Here is a 25,000-nt window from a genome sequence, read left to right as displayed (position 1 = left end):
AAGAGGAAAGGGAGGAAGAAGAGGAAAGGGAGGAAGAAGAGGAAAGGGAGGAAGAAGAGGAATGAGGAGGATGAAGGGCAGATGCAAAAAGAAGAGGAGGATGAGAAAAAGAGGACGAAGAAGGGGAGGAAGAAGAGAGAAAAAAAGGGGAGGAAGAATATGAAGGAGTAAAGAGGGGAGGAGGAGGAGGAAGGTGAGAAGGAATAAAAAGTGGAAGAGAAAGAGGAAAAGGAAGAAGAAAAGGAAGAAGAAAAGGAAGAAGAAAAGGAAGAGGACAGGGAAGAGGAAGAGCAGGAGGACAGGGAAGAGGAAGAGAAAGAAGAGGAAGAGGAAGAGGAAAAGGAAAATGAGGAGGAGGAGGAAGAGGAGGAGGAGGAGGAGGAGGAGGAGGAAAAAGCCTAGAGTCATTCACCTCCTCCTCCTCCTGTTGGGTTAATTTCAGTTCTTCCCCTCGTCGACCACAAGGTCAAACAAGGTCACCCGATTGTCTTGTAGTTTTCTCGGATGTCGTGACCTGCATCCAGTCACGTGACCTGATTTCAGTCACGTGTTGGCGTTATTGTCATTATTATTTATCATTATTATCATAATTTATCATTGTTATTATCATCATTTAAGTTTCTTTACTAACCCTTTTATATTGATCTTATCTTTTCAATATTTTTCTATTACTAATAAAAAAGGGGAGGGGTAGAGTTATCACGCTCTAGGGGGTTAGAAATACATAAGGGGTACATATTTAACACTCTACATTTCTAATCCATCAAGTTAAAAAGGGGGGTGAATATATCACGACCTAGGGGGTAGAAATATTACACGAAAGGGGGTACATACACTTCATCATTAAAAAAATAAAAGGGGTAAATATATCACGCCTTAGGGGAGTAGAAATATTACATGGAAGGGGGTACAAAGGATTACAAAGGCGGAGCATGCCGACAGGAGACCTTTTGGTCCGTATCTAGGTCGGATGCGAAAAAAATCATAAATGATAAATAAATGAATAAATAAAAACTATAATAATGTAAATAACAAATAAAATACATAAATAAATGTATAGGTATGGTTAAATAATAAGCAAACAGGTAAATATTAAATAATAATAAATGGACATATAATTAATAATAAATGAAAACCAAGCAAATAATAATAAACAGACAAATGACAAATAAACAAATAATATAAAATAAATGATAATCATTACAGCATCTTGCTTTGGTGTTTATCTAAATGATTCTTAAAGCTTCGAACTGAAATACATTGTATGAAGTTTATGCCATTCATTAACTACACGGTTGGCGAAGTTGTTCCTACCCACTTCCAAATTAAATCTATTTCCGGACAATTTGAGACCATTGCTTCTTGTCGGATTCTCATTCAGTGAGAAAATTTGGTCATTTTTGATGTTGTCAATTCCCTTTAGAATCTTAAAGACCTGTATCAAGTCACCTCTGAGTCTACGCTTTCTTAGGGAAAGAAAGATTCCTATGTTTTAGTCGATTTTCGTATGATTTCTTTTTGACGTTTGGAATCAGTTTTGTGGCTCGCCGTTGTACTTTCTCCAGTCTGTCAACGTCTTTAATGAGATTCGGTGACCATACGGAAACAGCACATTCCAAATGTGGACGAACTAACGATCTATATAGCTTGTTAATGAGAGATGGACTTTTGAAGTCAAAAGATCGCGCAATCAGTCCTTGAATCTTAAAAAGGGGGTAGAAATATCACGTCGTAGTGGGGGTAGATATATTACATTACAGGGGATACCTATTGACAAATATTAGCATTCTCGAATCAATTATATTTGGTGTAAAATCTTAATATTAAATGTTTTTACATTTAATTTTCTTAACGCATATAAGTGGCCACATTATATGTAATATCCGTTACGCCCGTTTGAATTTTCAAATTTGAATTGTAACGGTCATTAAATCACTATTAGGTTAATTTCTCCATAAAACATTCAAATAAATTGCCTGTAAAGCTAACGAGCTCGTGAATAAGCGAACATGACTAAGGAAGACATAAAACTGAACGAAACAATCTTCTTCCTCCTCCTCCTCCTCCTCCTCTTTAATGCTCTTTTTCTCTTTCTTCTTCTTCTAACGATTTTCTTTCTTCTCTTCTATGCATCTCCATCCTCCACCTCCTCCTCCTCTTTCTTCCCTTCTTTCTCTTCCTCCTCCTCCTCCTCCCCCTCCCCAGTCAGGACTCGTCTTGCAGTCGCTTACCCAGACAATAGAAAGCCGTACCCAGGCGGGTCTGTGCGTGTGTGACGTTTGTGTGTGTGTGTGTGTGTGTGTGTGTGTGTGTGTGTGTGTGTGTGTGTGTGTGTGTGTGTGTGTGTGTGTGTGTGTGTACGTGTGTGTGTATGTGTGTGTGTGTCTGTGTGTGTGTGTTTGTGTGTACGTGTGTGTGTGTACGTGTGTGTGTGTGTGTGTGTGTGTACGTGTGTGTGTGTGTGTGTGTGTGTGTGTGTGTGTGTGTGTGTGTGTGTGTAAGTGTGTGTGCGCGCGCGCGCGTCAAAAAGAGGACAGAGAGGAGAAGAGAGGTAAAAAAGAAAAAGGAAAAAGAGCAAGAGGGAGAGAAAAAGAGAAAGAACACCAGATAGATAAAGAGGAGAGAAAAGGAGGAAAGAGAAAGAATAATATAAAATAAAAAAGAAAAAGAAAAAGAAAGGAAAGAGGAAGTGTGCGCGCGAGAGTGAGAGCGAGTGTGTGAAAGAGAGAGAGATAGAACGGACAGAGGGAGGGGGGGAGAGGGAGGGAGGGAGAGGGAGAAAGAAGGACAGAGGGAGAGGGAGAAAGAAGGACAGAGGGAGGGAGGGAGGGCATAGGGAGAGAAAGAGAAATAAGAGAAAGGAAGAGAGAAAGGGAGGGAGAGGGAGAGAGAGAGAGAGAGAGAGAGAGAGAGAGAGAGAGAGAGAGAGAGAGAGAGAGAGAGAGAGAGAGAGAGAGAGAGAGAGAGAGAGAGGGGGGGGCTGCCGGAACTACTCTGGGAACAAACCCGGGGAAGAAGAACCTTTTAACCACGAGATCGCCACCGCCTCCGCCAGGAGAAAACCGCCCCACGCCCGCCCGCCCGCTCGCGCCTCGAGTTAAAACAACAACAGATCCGTCGCCGCCGCTGCTTCCTTCCGGTGTTTGTGTTTGTGTGTGTGTGTGTGTGTGTGTGTGTGTGTGTGTGTGTGTGTGTGTGTGTGTGTGTGTTTTTAATCTGTCGAGTTTGTGTGTGTTTTTTTTTAATCTGTCGAGTGTGTGGTATCCCCCCTCCCCCAACTCTCTCTCTCTCTCTCTGACTCTCCCTTTCTCTCTCTCTCTCTCTCTCTCTCTCTCTGACTCCCTTTCTCTCTCTCTCTCTCTCATTTGTAAACACGTAACTGTGTTTTACCTATATTTGTAAAATTTAAAAAGTCTTTTAGCTGTGTGTGTGTGTGTGATTAACTAATAATATTAGAATAATTATACTAGATTTTAAATAACTTCAATAAAGGGAATAGAAATATTACACTGATTATAATCAGTGTAATATTAATGGCCCCGTGTTGATAATTATCAACACGGGGGTAGAAATATCATACTAATCAGCAACAGGGGGTAGAAATATTACGCGAATCAACAACGGGGGTAGAAATATTACGCTAATTATCAACGAGGGCGTAGAAATATTACGCTCGTTCTCAACCAGGGCGGTAGATATTACATGGTATGGGGGTAAATATATCACAAAAAAGTGTATGCAGCCCACATTTGGGGGAGGGAGCCCCCCCCCCAAATTCGTAGAGGCCACCCCCTATGGACCCGAGTCACGTACCCCGACCCTTAAAGGCTAGAAACGCCGGTGAAAGTCGTCAGAGGTGAAATTAAAATAACGTTTGCCTACGGTCTTCTTCCTTCCTCCTCCTCCTCCTCCTCCCTCGCTTTCTCCTCCTCCTCCTTTACTTGTACCGGAAGTTGACTTCGTCTTCATTACAAAAATATCTCTTTCCGATATTTGAAAGCTTCCGATATTCGGAACTCGTTCCGATAATCGGAATGTTTCAGATAATAATAATCCTTTCCGATTTTCGGAGAGAATTCTGATTATCGGAACTACTTTCGATATTCGAAACTCGTTCCGATAATCAGAATTTTTCAGATAATGGGAATCCTTTCCGATTTTCGGAGAGAATTCCGATATTCCAAACCAGTTCCGATAATCGGAAATTTTCAGATAATGGGAAATCCTTCCGTCCCCCCCCCCCCCCGGCGGCACACTTTCCTATAACTGGATCGGCAAATCCTCCTCCTCCTCCTCTCACCCGTGATCTGGTCCGTAGGGGCGCCGATCGACCCTCAATTGTTCGCAAATCGTCTTAAGGGGCAGGTTTCGGCTTTCACGAAAATTAGGGAAAATGGGGGGAAGGGGGAGGGGGGAGGGGGAGTGGGTAAGGGGGAAGAAGAGGAGTGGGATGGGGTAAGAGGAGAGGGAGTGTTGGGAGAGGGAGTGTTGGGAGAGGGAGTGTTGGGAGAGGGAGGGGAGAGTGGGAAGGGGAGAGTGGGAGGAGGTAAGAGGAGTGGGAACGTTGGGAGGGGGAAGGGGAGGGTGGGAGGGGGAATGGAAGAGTGGGAGGGGGAAAGGGAGGGTGGGAGGGGGAAAGGGGGAATGGGAGAGTGGGTACGGGGGAAGGGTAAAGGGAGAGTGGGAGGGGAAAGGGAGAGTGGGAGGGGAAAAGGAGAGTGGGAGGGGAAAAGGAGAGTGGGAGGGGAAAAGGAGAGTGGGACGGGAAGGGTAGAGTGGGAGGGGGAAGGGTAGAGTGGGAGGGGGAAGGGTAGAGTGGGAGGGGGAAGGGTAGAGTGGGAGGGGGAAGGGTAGAGTGGGAGGGGGAAGGGGAGAGTGGGAGGGGGAAGGATAAAATGGGAGGGGAAAGGGAGAGTGGGACGGGGAAAGGGAGAGTGGGACGGGAGGGTGAGTGGGACGGGGAAAGGAAGAGTGGGACGGGAGGGTGAGTGGGACGGGGAAAGGAAGAGTGGGAGGGAGAAGGGAAGAGTGGGAGGGAGAAGGGGATAGTGGGAATGGGAGGGGGTAAAGAGACAGGGATAGTGGGAGAGGGGGAAAAGGAGGGAGAGAGGGGGAAAGGGAGGGAGAGAGGGGGAAAGGAAGGGAGAGAGCGGGAGAGGAGGAAGGGGAGAGGAAGAGAGGGAGAGGTGGGAGGGGGAAAGGGAGGGAGAGAGGGGGAAAGGAAGGGAGAGAGCGGGAGAGGAGGGAGGGGAGAGGAAGAGAGGGAGAGGTGGAAGGGGGAGAGGGGTAGAGGGGGGAGAGGGGTAGGCGGGGAGAGGGGGAGAATTCTCACCTATTTTTGTTACTTTAATTCAATACACTATTGTGTGTGTCTATGTATAATTCACTATGGTCTTGGACCACGTACCAAACTCGTGATCGACAGCTATTACCCTCACGGACGAGAGCTCAATGCTCATATATGAGCTCTGAGCTCTCATCTGGTCTATGGGTATTCCTCAAGGGGGTCAGTAACGGTCGAAACCTTCGACACTAACCACTGGATGCATACATACGTAAACATATATACACACAGTGTGCGTTTGTATGTGTGTGTACGTGTGTGTGTACGTGTGTGTGTTTGTGTGTGTGTACGTGTGCGCGTTTGTGTACGTTTCCTGAAGCTTCTCAGGGGTAATTTCAGAGCCTCCTTCCCCCCACTTTCTCTAGCCCCCTCCTCCTCCCCTTCCTCCTCCTCCTCCCCCTAATCTGCACAGCATAACAATGTGGAAAATATAATACGAGGCAATTCCCTTCCTTCCTCTTCATCTTCCTCCTCCTCATCCACTTCCTCTTCTTCTTCTTCCTCCTCCTCGTCCTCCTCTACTTCCTCCTTTTTCCCAATTCTCTTCCTCTTCCTCCTCTTCTTCCTCGTCCTCCTCCTATTCTTCCTTGTCCTCCTCCTCTTCTTCCTCGCCCTCCTCTTCTTCCTCGCTCTCCTCTTCTTCCTCGCCCTCCTCTTCTTCCTCGCCCTCCTCTTCTTCCTCGCCCTCCTCTTCTTCCTCGTCCTCCTCCTCTTCTTCTTCGTCCTCTTCCTGTACTTCCTCCTCCTCTTCCTCGTCGTCCTCCTCCTTATCCAGGATGTCTACCTGGCTGCTTTTGTCTAATTTCCTCTTTATTTATTTGACCTCTGACCCCAAAGAGCCTCACGGGAAAGGCTCTACACTAGTGGAGTCCCGTCTTCAGCCCTCTAACCCAGTTTCGAACCTAAACTTATGCCCTAGAATCGTCTAAACTAATCATATATATATATATATATATATATATTATATATTATATATATACATATGCAGTATATGTATATAAATTCATATATATATATATATAAATGTGCAGTATATGTATATATAATTATATGTATATATATATATATATATAATATATATATATATATATATGTGTGTGTGTGTGTGTGTGTGTGTGCAGTATATGTATATATATGTGATATATATATATATATATATATATATATATATATATATATGTGCAGTATATGTATATATGTGTATATATGTGTGTATATATATATATATATATATATATATATATATATATATATAATATAAAACGTAATTCCTTACTAATGTATTTGTGTCCTCTACTTTCTAATTACTAAATGTTATGTACGTGGAATAGGTGTACATACGTACACGTGCATTTGTGTACAAGGGATAAATGTACACATGTGCACACAAGTACGCACATAAGGACAAAGGCAGTGGAGGTAAGATATACACATACACACACACACACGAACATTACACACACACGCACACACAACAGCTGTTCTTAAATATATTCTATATAAATAATTTTTTTTATTATATCGTTTGTTTTCTTATGTTCTTACGAAAATGACATTATATTTCTCTTTCTCTCAAACGACATTTGTCCCTTTAACGTTAAAGGGATTATTCAAACGTTCACTGTGTGAAGGAATAAACGTTTGTGTGTACATGTGTACATATACACATGTACGTATACACACAATATTATGCCTCCCTCTTTTTCCTCCTGCTTCTTAAACGTTCTATATTGATCACTATTACGTCATCGACAGATGGCTGACTCACCAGCTGGCTCAACCAGCTTACCTACCATCTGCCCCGTGTCCAACGGGCGAACAAGAAATAGGTCAACTTTAATCGCTAACATCCACTCATTCCCACTATTTATCGGTCAGTGGTCCCACTAAGGACACTCAGTGATCCTCCCAGGTGGTAACAGACAGCAGATGGTGAACTAAATCGGTACCATCTGACAGATGGTTCGTGATTTTCCGTCCCGAGCCTTCAATGGTGGACATGAGATGGGTTTCGCGGGTTTTTTGAAATTCAAACGACAAATTTATAATTATGGAAAATAATAATAATAATAATAATAATAACAATAATGATAATAATAATAATAACAATAATAATAATAATAATAATAATAATAACAATAATGATGATGATAATATTAATAATAATAAAAGTTTGTACAAGTATACTAGTTCCATCATGGAAATGTCCATTCAATTTACGAAAACGAGTGCAAGATGACACACACATTTACATAACCTAATTATTTCTATTGAATGGAATTTAGGAATAATAACAACAATAATGATAACTGGGGTTGGGTGTGCTAAACGTAATCAAGTCTAAATACTAACGACATAGATGTTGATGATGCATACATTAATTAATGTCAAGATGAAATTATGTTAAGTCGACACCACTTAGAGCAAACATCGGATATTATTATATTTCATTAAATTAAAAGAATGACAACTATTTCATATACAGCAAAATAATATATTCTTCATTTCTATATTAATGTTATTTCATATATTGCAAGGTAGATAATAATAATAAATTTATATAACTTACGGCTGAAGGTACCGTGAGTAGGTGCATCCAGATAGGCAAGGGTCATGGCTACATGCTAAGCGTGGGCGTTATCGACCCTATGTACGCCCTTGCAGTCGTGTAGAGCTTCTTCCAAGTTTCGCCTTACATGTACATCCTCTCCAAGTCTTCAACATCCTTCCTCTAAATTCGAGACATATTTTCTTCTCTTCCTCGAGGCTTTAACTTGTCCAAGCTCACAATATTTCACAAATTATGAGTTATCCACCAAACGCGCTGCCTCACGCACACACGACTCGCATTTCATACAAATTTTTCAAAACGACAACGGTTTTGCGGTAACTTCGAAACGACAACTGTTTCCTGGTGATTATTAAAATTGTACATTGATTAATTATGCATTCTGAAACCCCAAATGAGGTCGACTTATAGATATATTAATCAATCCTTTCTCTGGGCAAGTCAACAGTACCTGCGTTCAACCGACAAGATTCAGTATGACTCATGGCTTCAGAGCGAGTGGACCTCTTGTTCCTCCTCCTCCTTCCTCCCCCACTCATCAGCCCCATAACCTTTTCGACGCTTTGTGAATTAGTTTCGGTAGACATTTCTCCCATTAAACCACAAACTAGCCCCATTCTTTTTCTCCATCTTGCGACACTTGTACGCACACGTAACGATTCTCTGCCTATAAGTCACGTACCAAGTCTACCTGCCCTGTAGTACTTAGGAGTGAAACAAGTCCCGTGTCAACTATGTTTAACGTCCATTTGTGAAATTAATTCATTTTATTCTGGTTATATAATAATGGCAGCAATAAAAATGTCTGATGCATATAATATTTTAATACTAATTATTTGTAATAGCATTATTATAACTTAACTGATTACCATGTGTACTTTATAATTTAAAAAGTTCCTTGTATATTGTATCCTCGGTTATGAATAAAAATTATAATATTTAAGAAATAACGAGGGCACCATCCCACCACGGTAAAAAATTTAATTTAATAAACATTAAAAATTTTCAATAATAATAGTAACCCAAAATAACAAACGACAAATTGAAAATAAAATAAAAACAAATAAAATAATAATAGAAAAATAATCAAATAAAAATAATGCAATCAATAATAATAATAACAGATGAGTGGAAGAGAAAGATGGGCAATATAGAAGGAACTATTCGGAAAGGTAAAACTACTGTACTTGAAAGACGAGCGCAATTATTTAAAAATATACAAATATTATTAAATGCAGTGACAGGATGGTATAGAGAGAATTTCACATAGATATTTACTAGTCAAATACTGTAGATGAGTCAGTAATTTGCAAAAAAAAAAAAAAAAATATTAATAATGTATATTTAAATATTAATGATAAAAATAGACATCTCTCCATGTACAAACTAAATGTCAGAACCCTAATTTAACCAAATTTAACATCCTGGGTAAAATTGATTTTCCTGATACTGTACATACACCAAGGGTTTTTCCCCCTTGTAAGGGAGGTAGCCACGTCAAAAGGGACGTACCCACTCCCACCCTTGAACTGTCACACATACACACACACATATACGGCTTGCTGGTGTAGAGGTACAGCGCTCGACTGTTAATTCAGCGCACCGCCGGTACCCCATCTCTGGTGAGCAAACAATTATGTGTATGTGTTCATGTGCGTACCCATTTATGTGTGTATATATATATATATATATATATATATATATATATATATATATATATATATATATATATATATATATTACATATATATATATGGTGTGTATGCATGTGCGTATGTGTCCATGTACATATTCATGTATATAATATATATATATATATATATATATATATATATATATATATATATATATATGTGCATGTATGTATTATGTGTATATTATTATTGTACATTTATGTATGTGCGTGCAGTGTTTACAATGTGTGCGCATGTATACATTTACGTGTATATATTTGTGCATGTGTACATGAGTGTGTGCATATGTATGTGTACATTTGTGTGTGTGTGTGTGTGTGTGTGTGTGTGTGTGTGTGTGTGTGTGTGTGTGTGTGTGTGTGTGTGTGTGTGTGTGTGTGTGTGTGTGTGTGTGTGTGTGTGTGTGTGTGCGCGCGCGCGCATGTGTGCCTAATACACAGATGGACCAATTATCTTACATTAAATAAATATCCAAATAAATTTTCACATTTTCTTTATAATTCATTATTCATTTCCACTGTAACACACGCCCAACGTAATTAATAATCATTTTGTTTATACATTTTAAGGAGATTTTTATGTCTCCATCTTGGGCAGGTATGGGGGGCTTTCTACCCAGACCCAGTCAAGGTTATAATCACAAATCACTTAAATCCGAATAAAAACGATTATTCAACGGGTGACACGTTAACTCGCGGTTAAAAAACTTAATCGGTAACAGTAAATTAGATAATTACGCTTTCAGCACGTATCCGGCAAGGGTAAGTTCGATGGAGAGAGTTGAACACTCCTCCTTCTACGCGCGCTCACTAAGAACTGGCGCGCAGCCGTCTGGCGCAGTCAATGGAAGAGCCTCAAAACATGAAGCAGTTGCCAATTTCTATAATAAAATTATTTAAATTATTCCTTTATTTCGATATGGTTAGCTATATACAATATACATACATTTGGATGAAAATAATAAAAATACCCTCATTTGCATCTAAGTCTCCTTAGTACATTACGATACACAGAAAATACAAATTATAAATGAAATGGTTTGGCATGGCTTTGCTGAAAATGTGGATTACACTGTTGTATAAATCTGCAATTTCAAGCCACTTTGGTAAAAATTGCATGATTTTGATATTTTGGGCGATACGTTAAGAAACTCACGTTGTTCGAAACGTAAATGTGGCATACATGAACATTGTTGGCAATGGCAAAATCCGTTTCTTGGCGGAGTCGTCTCGCCTTGAAACAATGACAGTTGCAAAATGATTCGTACCTTTGGTCAGAAGTTGTCCCACGATGATTTTCTTTCCATTTCTCATTATCCGATGAAATAAGAAACTTTACTTACCTTGTTGGTGAAAAGATTAATATTTTCTTTTTCGTCGAAGTCTTATTTCTGAATAAACATGCACAATAGAACTACAAGCACAGAAAAACCATTTAGAGATTCACAAAAGCGGTTTTCAACCTTGATGTAATTTGAAGACGACAGACGCATTTGATCCAAACTTGAAAAACTCTACTAATATTATTTATGCAAACCACTAACTTTCACCTCTTTGTCCGTGCATACATTCATCTAAATATCAATATTATTTAATTGTAATATAGAAGATAAACAGCTTAAAGTTGAATTAGTGACATGAAATAAGGTAATCCTCATCAAATTATAATCGTCTTTACTCAATCCTGTCGATATTCCTCCATATTTGTACATAAAACTTAATTCTCTCTTAGCTACACAAAACATTAATTCTATATCTAGTGCCTATATAATATTTACAGATTTTTTGGGAACTAGTCAATACATTCAACAACTTTGAGACATTCAAAATTACTTTATTGAAGGGCAAAAGAAGTAGAATGAATGGATAAATGACTATATAATATTTTGCGATTAAAAATGATAATGTGTACCAAAATATATATTATATTTAATGTCGACAAGTTTCAAATGCGTTTTTGTTCCAAGATAATTTTTGGAATTACAGAAATACCCAACAAACAGTCTATATTGATAAAAAATGCACGAATTATTGGTATCTAATTTACACATTTGATAAATGATGCTCAAATAAATGTTAACGAATATCATGAATAAAAACATCTCATAATGTGATGAGTTGCCAGATCTAAATATTCAACTGCATTTACTAAATCATGCACACTTCAAACCCAAGCTTAATGTATAAACAAACAAACAAATAAATGGATAAATGAATAGATAAATGAATAAACCAATATTTAGATAAGTTAATTAATAAACAAACAATTGAATTATTATGACATTAAGTACTATTGAGGACACTCATGATGTATAAATACATTTCGTTGTTGTAATTGTACTAATACAATATTCTTTTTAAGCACCGGACAACTGAACATTATCTCTTATTTTATTATTGTAAGTGAGGTTCAAGTGTTCTCAGTAGTACCTCATAACATGTCGAGATTATTTGGGAAACAAAGGATCAAGCGACATGACGTCATAACTCCTCAGCCAATCACAAGAGCCCAGTGTTCCTCATGCTTAGGATACAGAAAGTCTCTAATCTTCCCATTATCTCCCCTTTCCAACACGTGACTCGGGGGAATGGGGACGATAATAAGACCACACAGGACGAAGAGTTTGAAAATAAACAACTATGTTCAAGTTAGAAAAATCTAAATATAATCTAAAACGTCTACTTAAATAAAAGAAAATCTCAATTTAATGTACAAGTAGAATGTAGAGATTGTTTTATCAAAGAAAACGAGAAAATTTTGTTGATGTTGATGTCAAATGGAGAAATTTAATCGAAGTGTCGAAAGATACAAGTACAACTATAATTATTTCCTAATTAGACCGAAATAAGAGATTCTAAGTCAAGATCTAGCAGCGAAATTTCTAGAATAATGGTGCATAGTTTGAGAAGGATATCTGAAGAAAGGTTAAGAGTGTTATAGAGGATAAAAGAAGATAAATTAGTAGGAATATAAGATTTGGCAACTAGTCGGGAAATTTGAGTTGGTGACCTAACCTGAAGGAAGAAAAGGAAAAAGAGGAGGAAGAAGAAGAGGAAGAGGAAAGGTGAAAACAACGAAAAGAGGGAGAGGAGAAAGAGGAAAAAGAAGAGAATGAGGGAGAGTAAGAGTCGGAGAATTAAGAAGACATAGAAGAGGATGAGGAATAAAATTAAAAGAAGAGGAAGAGGAGGAAGTACGAAGTAGAAAGAGAAGGAAAAGGAGGACAAGGAGAGAGTGAAGGAAAGTAGGAGGAGGAGGAGGAAGAGGAAGAGGAGTAGGAGGATAAAGAGGAGAAGGAAAAAGACAAAGAGAAGGAGGAGGAGGAGGAAGAGGAGGAGGAGGAGTGGGAGGTGGAAGAGATTAACAGATAAGCATCTTGTTTATTTTGTGGTAAGGGATGAAAGAGACAGACAGACAGACAGACAGAGAGAGAGAGAGAGAGAGAGAGAGAGAGAGAGAGAGAGAGAGAGAGAGAGAGAGAGAGAGAGAGAGAAAGGAGGGTGAGAGAAAGAGAGAAAGAGAGAGATGAGGGAGTTGACCGAGTGATGATGTAAGCACAAATGAATTGGAAATAAATAGATAAATAAATAAATACATAAAGGAATATATAAAGAGATAACTAACTAGATAAATAGATCAGTAAATAAATCAATAGATAACCTAACCTAACCCGACCTAACCTAATCCAAACGAACCTAACCTGACCTAGCCAAACCTAATCTAACCTAACCTAACCTAACCCGACCTAACCTAACCTAACCTAACCTAACCTAACCCAACCTAACCTAACCTGACCCAGTAGTCGTTCTCAAGCGAGGAACCTCCCCAACGAAGACGACCCAAATGCCCCCCTGAGAGGATTCTCCGTCACCAGAAGAGACAGGGGTCCCCCCCCCCGAGGAAGGAGGGGCGTCTCCTACCTTCCCTCCAACAGTAGTAGGTGGCGCTCAGGTCCTCGGCTCCCGAAGACGTCGCCGCTGCCGAGGTCGCCGCCACGTCTCGGACGCCCTGGTTCCACGACCGACGCAGGATCTTGGGCCGGCAGCACCGCCGCGACCTTTGGCGGATCCGCACGCTGCAGGAGAAGGAGGAGGAGGAGGAGGAGGAAGAAGAAGAGGATGATAATAGTAATAATAATTATAATGATAATGATAGTAATAATAATAATGATAATAATAGTAGTAGTAATAATAATAATAATGATAATAATGATAATAATAATAATAATAATAATAATAATAATAATAATAATAATAATAATAATAATAATAATAATAATAATAATAGTAATAATAATAATAATAATAACAACAAGAGCAATAATATTAATGATGATGATAATAATAAAAATAATAATAATAATAATATTAATAATAATAATAATAATAATAATAATAATAATAATAATAATAATAATAATAATAATAATAATAATAATAATGATAATAATAATAATAGTAATAATAGTAATAATAGTAATGATAATAATAATAATAATGATAATAATAATGATAATAACAACAACAACAACAACAACAGTAATAACAACAACACTTACAAGGGCACAGTAGTGGTTAGCATCGTGGGGTTGCCTTCTTGCATGCTCGTGTCCGTCTCGGTGTCACTGACATCGACCCATTCGTCGGAGGTTTCGCTCTTGGCGCCCTCGGTGGGCGAGAGCGAGGGCGTGAGCACCACGCCGTAGTAGGCCGTGCACAGCCCGTCCTGGTGCATCGCCCCCGTCAGGTTCAGCGGAGGCACCGAAGCCCCTGAAGAAGGAGTAAGAGGTTCCTCGTCGGGACATTAGGTCAACAAATAGGTAGATTGTGTGTGTGTGTGTGTGTGTGTGTGTGTGTGTGTGTGTGTGTGTGTGTGTGTGTGTGTGTGTGTGTGTGTGTGTGTGTGAGCTGTTCTTATTCTTATCTTTCATACAAGACCTATTCCATATATACAGTATAACCCAATGTGTCATGAAATAGTATAGAAAAATATAGATATAATTAACTATGAATAATGTAAAAATACATATCTTCCTTAAGAAAAATCGACAACGAACATCCTTATGGGACTTCACGTATTGAAGAACACATTTTATACTCGAATGTTCATGAAGAACAATTTGTGCCTGTTCTACTCACGCCCTGGCTTGCTCTCCTTCTTCGGCGTCGCCTGCGGAGTCGTCGACGTCGATGTAGGGGCGGCAGAGGGCGAGGGCGAGTTGAGAGGGGCGATGGGCGAGTTCCCTGAGGCGCCCACACGGGTGAGTTTGTATGAGAAGACTTCGTGTACTCCACCATCAGAGCTTCCTGTAAAGTTTCACAAATAAGCAAATAAATAAAAAATAAATAAACAAATGAATAAATAAATAACCAACTATATACATAAATGAATGAATAAATAAACAAAAATAAATATAAACAGTTAATTTATTAAGTAAATATACAACTAATGAACTGAGAAAACGTATATGAATAAGTGTAAATTTAAAGTTACCCCTATTAAATTTAGTTTTCTTCTTTGTTAAGAGTTTTCTTTCTTTGTTAAGGGGTGGCTATACTAAATGCATAATATGCTGAATACATATATAACATAAAGGTAGAGAGACAAAAGTAATAATAACAAAACAGAATTCTATAAATTAACCATTTTATACAAACACAACCCTGATTTGCAGCCAATGATATATCAAACTAATATTAAGAATTTAACGAAGAGGCAAATAAATAAATGAATACATATATTAATAAGTAAAAAATACATAAATAAAGTATCCTATAATTAACCTGGTATTAATTCTACCCACTAGAAAAAGAAAGAAAGAATATATGTATTTGATTTGCAGCCAATAATATATCAAATTAATATTAAGAATAAAAAAGGCAAAATATATATATATATATATATATATTATATATATATATATATATATATATATATATATATATTATATATATATATATATATATATATATTTATATGTATATATATATATATAATTGTTTTTAGAATTTTGTTATATACATACGTAGTCGAAGAGGAATAAAAAACACGTGTATGTCGGTTATACTTATAAATTATGGTTTTAATAACAAACGCGTATAATGTAATTTTATTATAATTATTAATATGATTTCAATAACAAACACGTATAATGTCATTTAATCATAATTGTTAATTATGGTTTTAATAACAAACACGCGTAATGTCATTTAATTATATTGATTAATTATGTTTTTAATAACAAACACATATAATGTCTACGGAGGCTAGAACGGCGCCTCTCACATAGGAATTTATAGAATTTAATTGACTATCCCCTTGGTTTACCTTCGCCGGTCGCAGGGTTCGAACCACCATTCCCTCGAGCTTCGCAGCCCTGACTCGCTCTACCACCAAGCCTCTTGTATATAATCTGTTGTCGTGATAGCTGGTAAGGGACATGGAACTACCGAGTGTAGGCCCTATGGTCTCTTGCTGTCTCCTTTATTCATATGTTCTGCCAGGCTTCCAGGCGTGAAATGTTTTCGGAAACAGGAATGGTATGGAAGGCAGTGCGGGATTCGAACCGACCATCAATTTGCTTTTTATACCAGGACTTTCCTATTATCGGAGCTGCTCATGATCTCGCATCCTCTTCCTCCTAACCGCGGGTTCGAATCCCGCACTCACTCCTCTCCCATCCTCAGCCCTTCCTACATGTAACAAAGGGGGGGACGGGTTCGACTACTCAGCGCCTCTTGGCGTATCATCCATCTCTCCTTCTTCTACATATTCTCCAGAGACTACAAACACAAGAAATATTTGAATTTCTAAATAAATAAATGAATAATTAAATAAATGAATAAATAAGAATGATGATAAATAAATAACAAACAAATAGAATAATAACAAAAACATGAGTCTCCCTTTAAGAGTTAAAGGATTACGAAAAGAAGAGTTAAAGGGAGCGATTATTATTAGGCAACTACCTGGCCTCATCTCATTTGGGTCAACGACGCAAAACCGCCCCATTCATTCAAAAGCAAAGAATCAGTGGCCTACATAATCGTTGAACTATTATCGTTGAACTATGAACAATCATCGTTGAGCCATAATCGCACCAAGATTCGCCGATTGCCAACCCGTTGTCCCATAGCAGCCGGCAACGGTCCTCAGGTCCTCAGGTTATTTTTACTCCAACCTCCGATTCATCGGATGTACCACCTACCTCCAGCAATTTTTCCGCCGTCAAAAGTCGGAGGAAATATAGCTCAGTGTGGTAAGACAGATATGTGAGGAAGCTATAGGAAAGGGGAAGGATGTTTTTTGGGCTTTTATGGACCTGGAAAAGGCTTACGACAGGGTAGACAGAAAGGCACTGTGGGAGGTTTTGCGGATATATGGGATAGGAGGAAAGCTTCTAGGAGCTGTCAAGAGTTTTTATGAGAGTAGTAGAGCTTGTGTCAGGATTAGAAATGGAGAGAGTGAGTGGTTCGAGGTAAAGGTGGGACTTCGTCAAGGATGCGTTATGTCGCCATGGCTGTTCAACTTATACATGGATGGGGTGGTGCGAGAGGTAAATGGAAGGGTAGTGGGTCAGGGATTGGAGATGGTTAAAGAAAATGGAGAAAAGTGGGAGGTGAGCCAGCTGTTGTTTGCAGACGACACTGCGCTTGTGGCAGGATCGGAGGAGGGATTGAGGAAGCTGGTGGCAGAGTTTGGGAGAGTATGTGATAGAAGAAAGCTGAAGATAAATGTGGGTAAAAGTAAGGTGATGAGATGTACAAGGGGTGAAAGTGGCAGTAGACTGGAAGTGAGCATTAAGGGAGAGCGACTGGAGGAAGTGGATAGTTTTAGATACTTGGGTGCAAATGTGGCAGGAAAAGGTGGAGTGAAGGTGGAGGTAGAATGTAGATTGAGAGAAGCGAGTAAATGCCTTGGTGGTTTAAAAAGTGTAATGAGGAATAGACATTTGGGAATGGATGCGAAGAGGAGACTGTATGAAGGAGTGATTGTGCCAACAGCACTGTATGGGGCAGAAACATGGAACATAAGAGAGGAAGAGAGAAGGAGTTTGAATGTGTTTGAGATGAGGTGTCTGAGAAGTATGATGAGGGTTACTAGGCTGGATAGAGTGAGAAATGAGGAGGTGAGGAGGAGAACAGGGGTGGAAAGGGGGTTGGGAGATAGGGTTGATGAAAGAGTATTAGGATGGTTTGGACACATGGAAAGAATGAGTGAAGAAAGACTAGTAAAAGAGGTGTGGAAGGCAGATGTGGAAGGAGTGAACATGAGGGGACGTCCTAGGATGAAATGAATGGATGGGGTGAAGGGGGCTTTGGGGAAGAGGGGAATGTCGGTTGAGGAAGGACGGGAGAGGACAGAAGACAGGGGTGAATGGAGAATGGTTGTATATGGATGATGTGATGCATGAGGTGGAATGGGCGGGGGGGATGGGGGGTGAGGTAGTATGTGTGAGCAAATTTTGACGCAGCCCGAAGGGATTTCTCCCCGTCTTCTCCTTTATGCATGGGGGGACGGAGAGGGGGGGGGGGTCACCGATTTAATGAAGCGGCCTTGCTGTGGATGTGCTGTGTCTTGCGACACTGCTTCTGACCCAGGGCAGTGGACAGGGTGCAGGGATGACCCGTCATCCAGGAGATGCTAAGATGAGAGGGAGGGTGGAGGGGTGTGGAGTGTATTCAGGGATGGAATGGGTGGGAATGATTTTATGCCTTTTCCTTTTTGGCTACCTCCCTTGTAAGGGGGAAAAAGCCTTGGTATATGTATGTATGTATGTGATAACGCCTTTAGACCATTGTCTCTGTTGTACTGTATAAGTATGGGACTGGTTTTTATGTCAGAAGGGAGGGGAACGGTCATCGGCCATCAGCTCTATGTGAGAAAAAAAGTGAAGAGAATACAATGTTGATGAGGAAAGACCTTGGCCCAATCCGGAGACCGAGTGTCAGCCTCTCAGGGCAGCACCTCAAAATGGAAATGAGGACTTTGCCGGGGTTTTAAGGTGGGTATCAGGGGAGATGACCCTCTTCGACGTCCTCCTCACAGGACCACCTCGTGTAGGTACCCATTTTCGGTCTTAAACTCTAAGGGCATGGCCACACTAGACGCGGTTTGCTGGAAGGGTAGAGGGTAGCGGGCTGCCTAGCGGGTCAGAGGCAAGAACAAACGCATGTTATCTAACACAAGTGGCCATACCGGATACGGGCAATGGATAAGCTTGGAGGGAACCCGCTACTCGCGTTCGGTATGGCCACTCGTATTAAATAACATATGGTTGTTCTTGCCTCTGACCCGCTACCCTCTACCCTCCCAGCAAAGCGCGTGCAGTGTGGCCGCAGTTGCTCTCATGAAGCAATTTCTATTTTACTCCGATTTCGAACTACGTAATAAAGTTATACATTCGTTGATAATTCGTCTAATTTATCCTCCATAAACTGCATAAGCGTGTTCCTTTGCCTTAATGTTCATGATCATATTTTGTCATTCAGATTTTGTATTAAAAAAATCATTAACTACTCCTAGTGCCATCCTGCCTCCTCCTTTACCATCCACTATGGGCACCAGTGCTCTAAAGCAATGGTTCTCAGCCTATTTTTACACGTATCTCGTACTTATGAATTGCTATTGGATAACCTCCTTAAGATGACTTCATTACCAAATATGATTTTTTGGATCCACTAACTACTAGTGGCTTTCGAAATAATTCCACTTGTGTGTTACAGGGCTTCTCAAGTGGGGTCGTCATCCAAAAGCCACTAGCATTTAGCGGATGAAAAACGATTATATTTAGTGTTGAAGTCATCTCCAGGAGGTTATGCAATAGCAGTTCATAAGTTGTTGTCCTTCTCCACGCTTCAGGTTGAGAACCTGTAAAGGGTAACAGGAAGGATGACTAACCTGAGGTCCGGCTTTCATCCAGCGGTTCTTCGTCGTCCTTGTTGTCCTTCTCCACGGCCCCCTGCTTCCCTTCTCCAGCCACCTCCTCCTCTTGGATGGTGGGCGCTAGGAGATGAGACGCGATGACCCCTACTCCAGGAGGGTAGATGGGTTCGTACGAGTGTGACATCTGGGAAGCGTTGTAGGTGGCAATGTCGTCGTAGACGTAGGAAATCGAGTCCATCTGATCTTCGCGAACCACAGCCAAACGAGCCACCACGACAGACCCCTCGCAGTCGTCGTACTGACTTGAGTCCGACCGGGGAGGATTGACGGGGTCGTACCCCTCGGAGGGTGGATGCAGAGGGTCGTATCCCCCGACGGTCGACGGGGCACGGATGTCGTCGTACCCACACGACGAAGGAGCCCCGATGTCGTCGTAGCTGATGGCGCTGACGGCGCCGATATCGTCGTAAGCCGCGGGTAAGTCCGAAGGAGGACCTTGGACTTCGGCGTAGTTGTGACGATCCGGGGACGTTTCGTCGTTCGATCGAGGTCTCCCGCCGGGTTGGATCGGAGGTGGTGGCGGTTGAGGTGGAGGAACCTGAAGGCCCTCGCTCCAGAGGAATGAAGTGTTAGGACGGATCCCCCGGCCCTCCAACTTCTCCCGGTTCCTGTTCAACTTAGCCACGTTCGGGCTGTACAGGTTCTCGTAGATGTTCTCCGTGCTGGACGAAGCGAGCTCGTCGGCGCTCGGTCTGGGCGTGTCCCCGCTCGAAGTCGGTGGGTCTGGGACCGGAGTCTTTGGAGGAGGAGGGATCGCCGAGGGTGACGTCGAACTCACCGATTTGGTCGGCGTGACGACATAGGCCTCGTCGAGGGAGGACGTCTCTCCTTCAAAAGTCTTTGGTTTTTCGTAAATGTCGGAATCGAAGGTGAAGACAAGATCTTCGCTGGATGGTTTGGTTTGCGGGGAGGACCCATTGTCCTCTGCGTCTCCAGGAACCTCTTCAGCGTCCTTTGTCTCAGTTCCTCCTTCCTCCGTCGGTGTCTCCTTGTCCTTCGACTCCTGAGCTGCGGCGGCTGCCGCAGCCGCCGCCGCCGCCTTAGCTTTCCGCTTTTTGCGGTCTCGACTTCGGGATCTACCACCCAGAGCCCAGCGTCCATAGGTCGTCGTGGAAGAATCCTCCTGTTTCTCTTCCTCTTTACCGATCGTGTCCTCGTCTTTCTTCTTCTCCTCCTCCTTCTTACGCTCCTCCTCCTTCTTCCTGTCTTCCTCTTTCTTGAGCTCTTCCTTCTGTTTCTCCCTATTCCTTCTCCTCTCTTGACTCTTCTCCCGAAGTTTCCGGAAGGTCCATTTCTCGTAAGTACGACCTTCACGCTCCTTCTTCTGTTGCCCATCGTCCCTCTTCTCCAATTCTTCAGCAGAGTCCTCTGGAGGCTTGGAGCTTTCCTCGTCCTGTCCTTCGCCTTCTTCTTTGTCCTTCTTCCGGTTCCTTTCCCTGGAACGACCTCTACGGAACCACCTGTCCGCCGAGGGTGATCTGTTCCCCTTCCTCTGACTATCCATCTCCTTCCTTTCGGCGTCCTTCTCCTTCGTCTTCTTGACAGTGTTCTTGACCACGGTTTTGATGCTGTTGTAGATCCGGTTCTCGCTCCCCTTCCCGCCGGATTCCTTCCGGCTCCTCTGGCTCCCATGACTCCCGGGTCGGTTCGTGAGGTCAGAGGTCACCGACCCGGACTCCGATCTCGCGTCTTCCATGGTGCTGCTGCTCATCGACCTCGACTCCGGATCGTCTGAAGGGTCTATCGGGTCGCCTTCGGTCTTCGTCGGAGAACTCGAAGTCTCGGACGCTTCTGCGCAGACTTCTTCTTCGGCAATCGAAGTCTGCGTCCCCTTGAAACTGTCGCCTCTTTGCTTGGGGTGCTCCTGAAGATCTTTCGTACTTTTGTCGTCTCTGAGAGACGTTGGGGTGTCAAAGACACTATCGGCTCCTTTCTCGAGGGAGGGGGCGATTTCTAAAGAGGAGTCTTCATTAGACACGGTCGCTGTCAGCCTGTTCCTTCCTAGAAGGAACCCTGGAGATCCTGCGCCGGAGATTCGGTCGTCTTCGGTGGAGATCCCCGAGTCAATGGAATCAGTTTTGACGTGGTGTTCAGTCATGCCGCGCCCCGTATCTGAGAACAGATCTGGGGCTATCGTTGTGCGGACATGAATATGCTCCTTGGCGACTGACGGGGTAGCATCGATGGACCGTGTACTTTTATCACTGGATCTCAATAACGAACTGAGCCGATCATCTAAGTCAAGGTTCTCGGAAGGAATCACGACATCTGGCACTAAGGAGGACGGGGACATAGCTTGACCTCTTCCCTGCTTGTGACCTCCCACATCATCGCTTCGACATGGCGTCATAAGGCTCCTTGTTTTAACTGTCGCTTCACTCGTGTGTGGTTCTTCACTTGATGGGACGTCCCCTACAAGGGGGACATCGTCATAGAGTTTCTTATCACACGGGGTATTCGGCTTGGCAAAACCTGAGTCATTTCTTAGCAAAACATAGTCTATATCGTTAAAATCGCACACGTCGTAATTGTTCGCTACAGGTTTACAACTTTGTGGAGTATTTTTATTTGCGGCTGCCTGACTGGGTTTCACTGACAGTTCGTAATCGTTTTCTAGGTCGGTCTCCACGCTCTCCGCTCTCGGTAGGTCCTCCGAGTTCGATGCAGGGTCCTCTTTGTTCATCTCCTCCTCACTCCCGGAGAGCTTACTCTTCTTGTCGAACTCTTCGTCCGATTCGTCTGTTTCCCCTTTAAATTTGCTCGAAGACAAAGCCGTCTTCAACTTTTCGCACACTTTCTCCTCGTCCGTCTTATTGTCGCCAGGACCGGCGCCGGTGGATGGGGAGGAGGAGGAGGAGGAGGAGGAGGAGGAGGGGGAGGAAGAGGAGGAGGGAGAGGAACTTGAGGGCTTCTCCTCGACATCTTCGCCCGAAGGTTCCTCAGTCTTCTCAGACTCTTGGTCCTTCGGTTTGAGGATCTCGGGCTCTTCCTCGGCGATGGGCTTCGTCATCTCGTTCTTTGTCGATAGGATGGTCTTCTTGAGACCCGTGGCTCCTCCCCTGGGGCCGCCCCCGAATCTCCTGCTCGTTCCCGAGGGACAGGCGGCACCTGCAGTCTTGTTCTGGGAGATTATTGTATTGAACTTGTTGGCTAGATTGGCCACCGTACTCGGTTTGATGGTCACACTTAGTCGATATTCAGCCTTCCTTGCCTTCTTGGAGTTCTTCCTTCGGAGTTTGACTGCTTGAGCTTGGACGAAGCTCCCCTGCTCGAGGCCGTGCTCCTTGGGCAGTTTACTTCGGAATGTGATGCTGTTCTTCCGGGCAACCCGAGAACCTCCTCCCTTAAAACTCTCCGACTTCTTCACCGGATTGACCTTGAGCGACGGTTCGAACTCCTTCCTCGATTTGAGATCGAGCTTCCTGAGGGCTGACGTCGAGGGCAAGAAGGCTCGGGTGAAGGGCTCGGCCAAGCTCCTGAGGTTTTCGTTCCCGGCTTCCAGGATATCCGCTCGGATGCTCCTCTTCTTGTTGACTTTGGCGTACTCCGGGATGGGTTTGCCCTCGGCGTTGAGTATAACAGGTCTGGAGAACTTCGTGGTGGTCGTCGAAGGCGTGGATATCGAAGTCCCGGCGGTGGTGGTGGAGGTGGTGTTGGTAACGACAGACGTGGTATTGGAAGCACCCATCGGATTAAGCGGAGACGGCGACACTGTAGAGGACGAGGAACCGGAAGCACAGGTGTTCGACGGCGGTTCCCCTGCGGCAACGCCCTGGGATGAGCTGACCGCGGAAGCTGACGTCGCCGAGGAAGCCTTATGACCTTTCCTCTTCTTCTGGGACATCCTCACCGAAGACCTATAGTTATCCCTCGACATTCTGAAAGACCCGTTGGCTCGTCTGCGTGTCGGTTCGGGCGTTCGGATGACTGTGATATTGAGGCAAGCCTTGACGTTACTGTTGCTCGTGAGTGTGATGGAGTCCACGTTTCGCGACTTCGAGGGCTCGTAGATCCGCCTCACCAAATTCTTCCCGGGAGAGTCTCCTCCGTCCAAGCTCGAATCGGATTCGTAAGTCTCGTGTAAGAGTTCATGGACATAGGACCTTCGTGTCTTGGAGTCCGGGGGTCCTCCGGGATGGGGATGGGATCCCACAGAGCTGGCGTTGGCTCCTCCGGGATCACTTACCCCAAGACTTCGACGAGACTGACTCAGCCCCTTCTTCCGCGCGCCGAGGCTCCTGCTGTCTCTTGCACGGAAGATCTCCACGCCCCCTGCCCGGACCACCTTCGCGAACCCCAACTCCTCATATGTGAGGTTATTGAAGTGGTTCTTGAGACTCGCACGGACGGTGGCCATAGTGCTGTTGTTCTTAGTGTCCTGAGTCTCCCCGCTCCCCGCGGTCGGTCCTGCATGTTCGCTGAGGTCCGCGGCTGATGTATAACCATGCTCTAGCGTCCGAACTCGGGCCGTGGTGCCTAGGGACGCACTCGAAGCGGACGCTGGGAGGCCCGTGAGGCGGGGAGGGAGGGTGTTGGCGTTGGAGCCGTACCTTGCGTGGAGGAACGATTGGAAGGGCTGTCTCTTCAAGGGCGACTCGTAAGGAGCACCTCTCTCCGCCTCGGCGGGTCTTTTCCGGGCTCCTCCTTCGTCACCATCGCAGCCCTGGGTCTTCGCAACTTCGACGTCGCCTTCTGAGGGAGAATTCGGAGGAACCTCGTCTTCTTCGACGTCGCCAGATCGAGGGGCTCCGTTCACGACTTCGGGAGCTGGGGAGGGTTCAGCTGCCTTTCCCTTGGGGTCCTTGCCGTCACTGTTCTTCGCGTTGTTACTTGTCCCGCTGTTCTTCGCCTTGTCGGCCTTTCCCTTGCGGCACTCCTCCTCAGAGTCCTTCTCGTTCTTCTTCCCGGCCAAAGACCTCAGGTTCCCGTAGAAGGGGAACAAGCTCCTCCGGTTCTTCGGCTTGGCCTTCGGGCTCCTGTCACCCTCGACCTTGCTCTCACCGTCTTCGCTCTTGCTACGAGCTAAAGGGTCCTTCTTGGAGCCCTTTCCTGGAGGAGGCGACGTCGAAGGGGGATCCTTCGAAGAGGACGGCTTGGTCGATGATCCTGGGCGATGCATCATCGTCTGGTTGGGCTCGGAGGGCCCCGTCCTTCGGGGAAGAGGTGGCCACTGGTGCGCCTCGGGGGACACACGGAGACGCCTAGCATGCCCTGAAGGAGGAGAAGGAAGAAGAAGAATCAGTCTTGGGTTGTTCTCATTATTAATTTTTTTTTTTTATCGTTGGTTATTATTATCATTACCGTAATGATCGTCATCGTCATCATCATCATCGTCATCATCGTTACCATCATCATCATCATCATCATCATCATCATCATCATCATCATCATCATCATCATCATCATCATCATCATCATCATCATCATCATCATCATCATCATCATCAT

The 25,000-nt window shown here is 43.3% G+C and overlaps 1 protein-coding gene across 3 annotated transcripts in view; it reads right to left on the bottom strand.

The window, feature by feature from the left end:
* The window catches only part of Exn (Ephexin), a 79,021-nt gene extending 54,262 nt beyond the window's left edge, over nucleotides 1-24,759 (bottom strand). For all 3 annotated transcript variants that reach the window (XR_012967796.1, XM_076213015.1, XM_076213016.1), the window contains exons 1-4: nucleotides 19,508-24,759; nucleotides 14,746-14,913; nucleotides 14,166-14,376; nucleotides 13,528-13,682 (exon numbers count right to left, since the gene is read on the bottom strand). Coding sequence is in view for 2 of the 3 variants with exons in the window: in XM_076213015.1 (XP_076069130.1) it covers nucleotides 13,528-13,682; nucleotides 14,166-14,376; nucleotides 14,746-14,913; nucleotides 19,508-24,674 (5,701 nt within the window). In the remaining variant the exon portion in view is untranslated. The remainder of the gene's footprint in view (nucleotides 1-13,527; nucleotides 13,683-14,165; nucleotides 14,377-14,745; nucleotides 14,914-19,507) is intronic.
* Nucleotides 24,760-25,000: the final 241 nt, after the last annotated feature.

The sequence above is a fragment of the Oratosquilla oratoria genome, chromosome 30 (genome assembly GCF_046742065.1).
Source record: "Oratosquilla oratoria isolate Oo_2021 chromosome 30, ASM4674206v1, whole genome shotgun sequence".
NCBI lineage: Eukaryota > Metazoa > Arthropoda > Malacostraca > Stomatopoda > Squillidae > Oratosquilla > Oratosquilla oratoria.
This window is presented reverse-complemented; position numbering and strand designations above follow the sequence as displayed.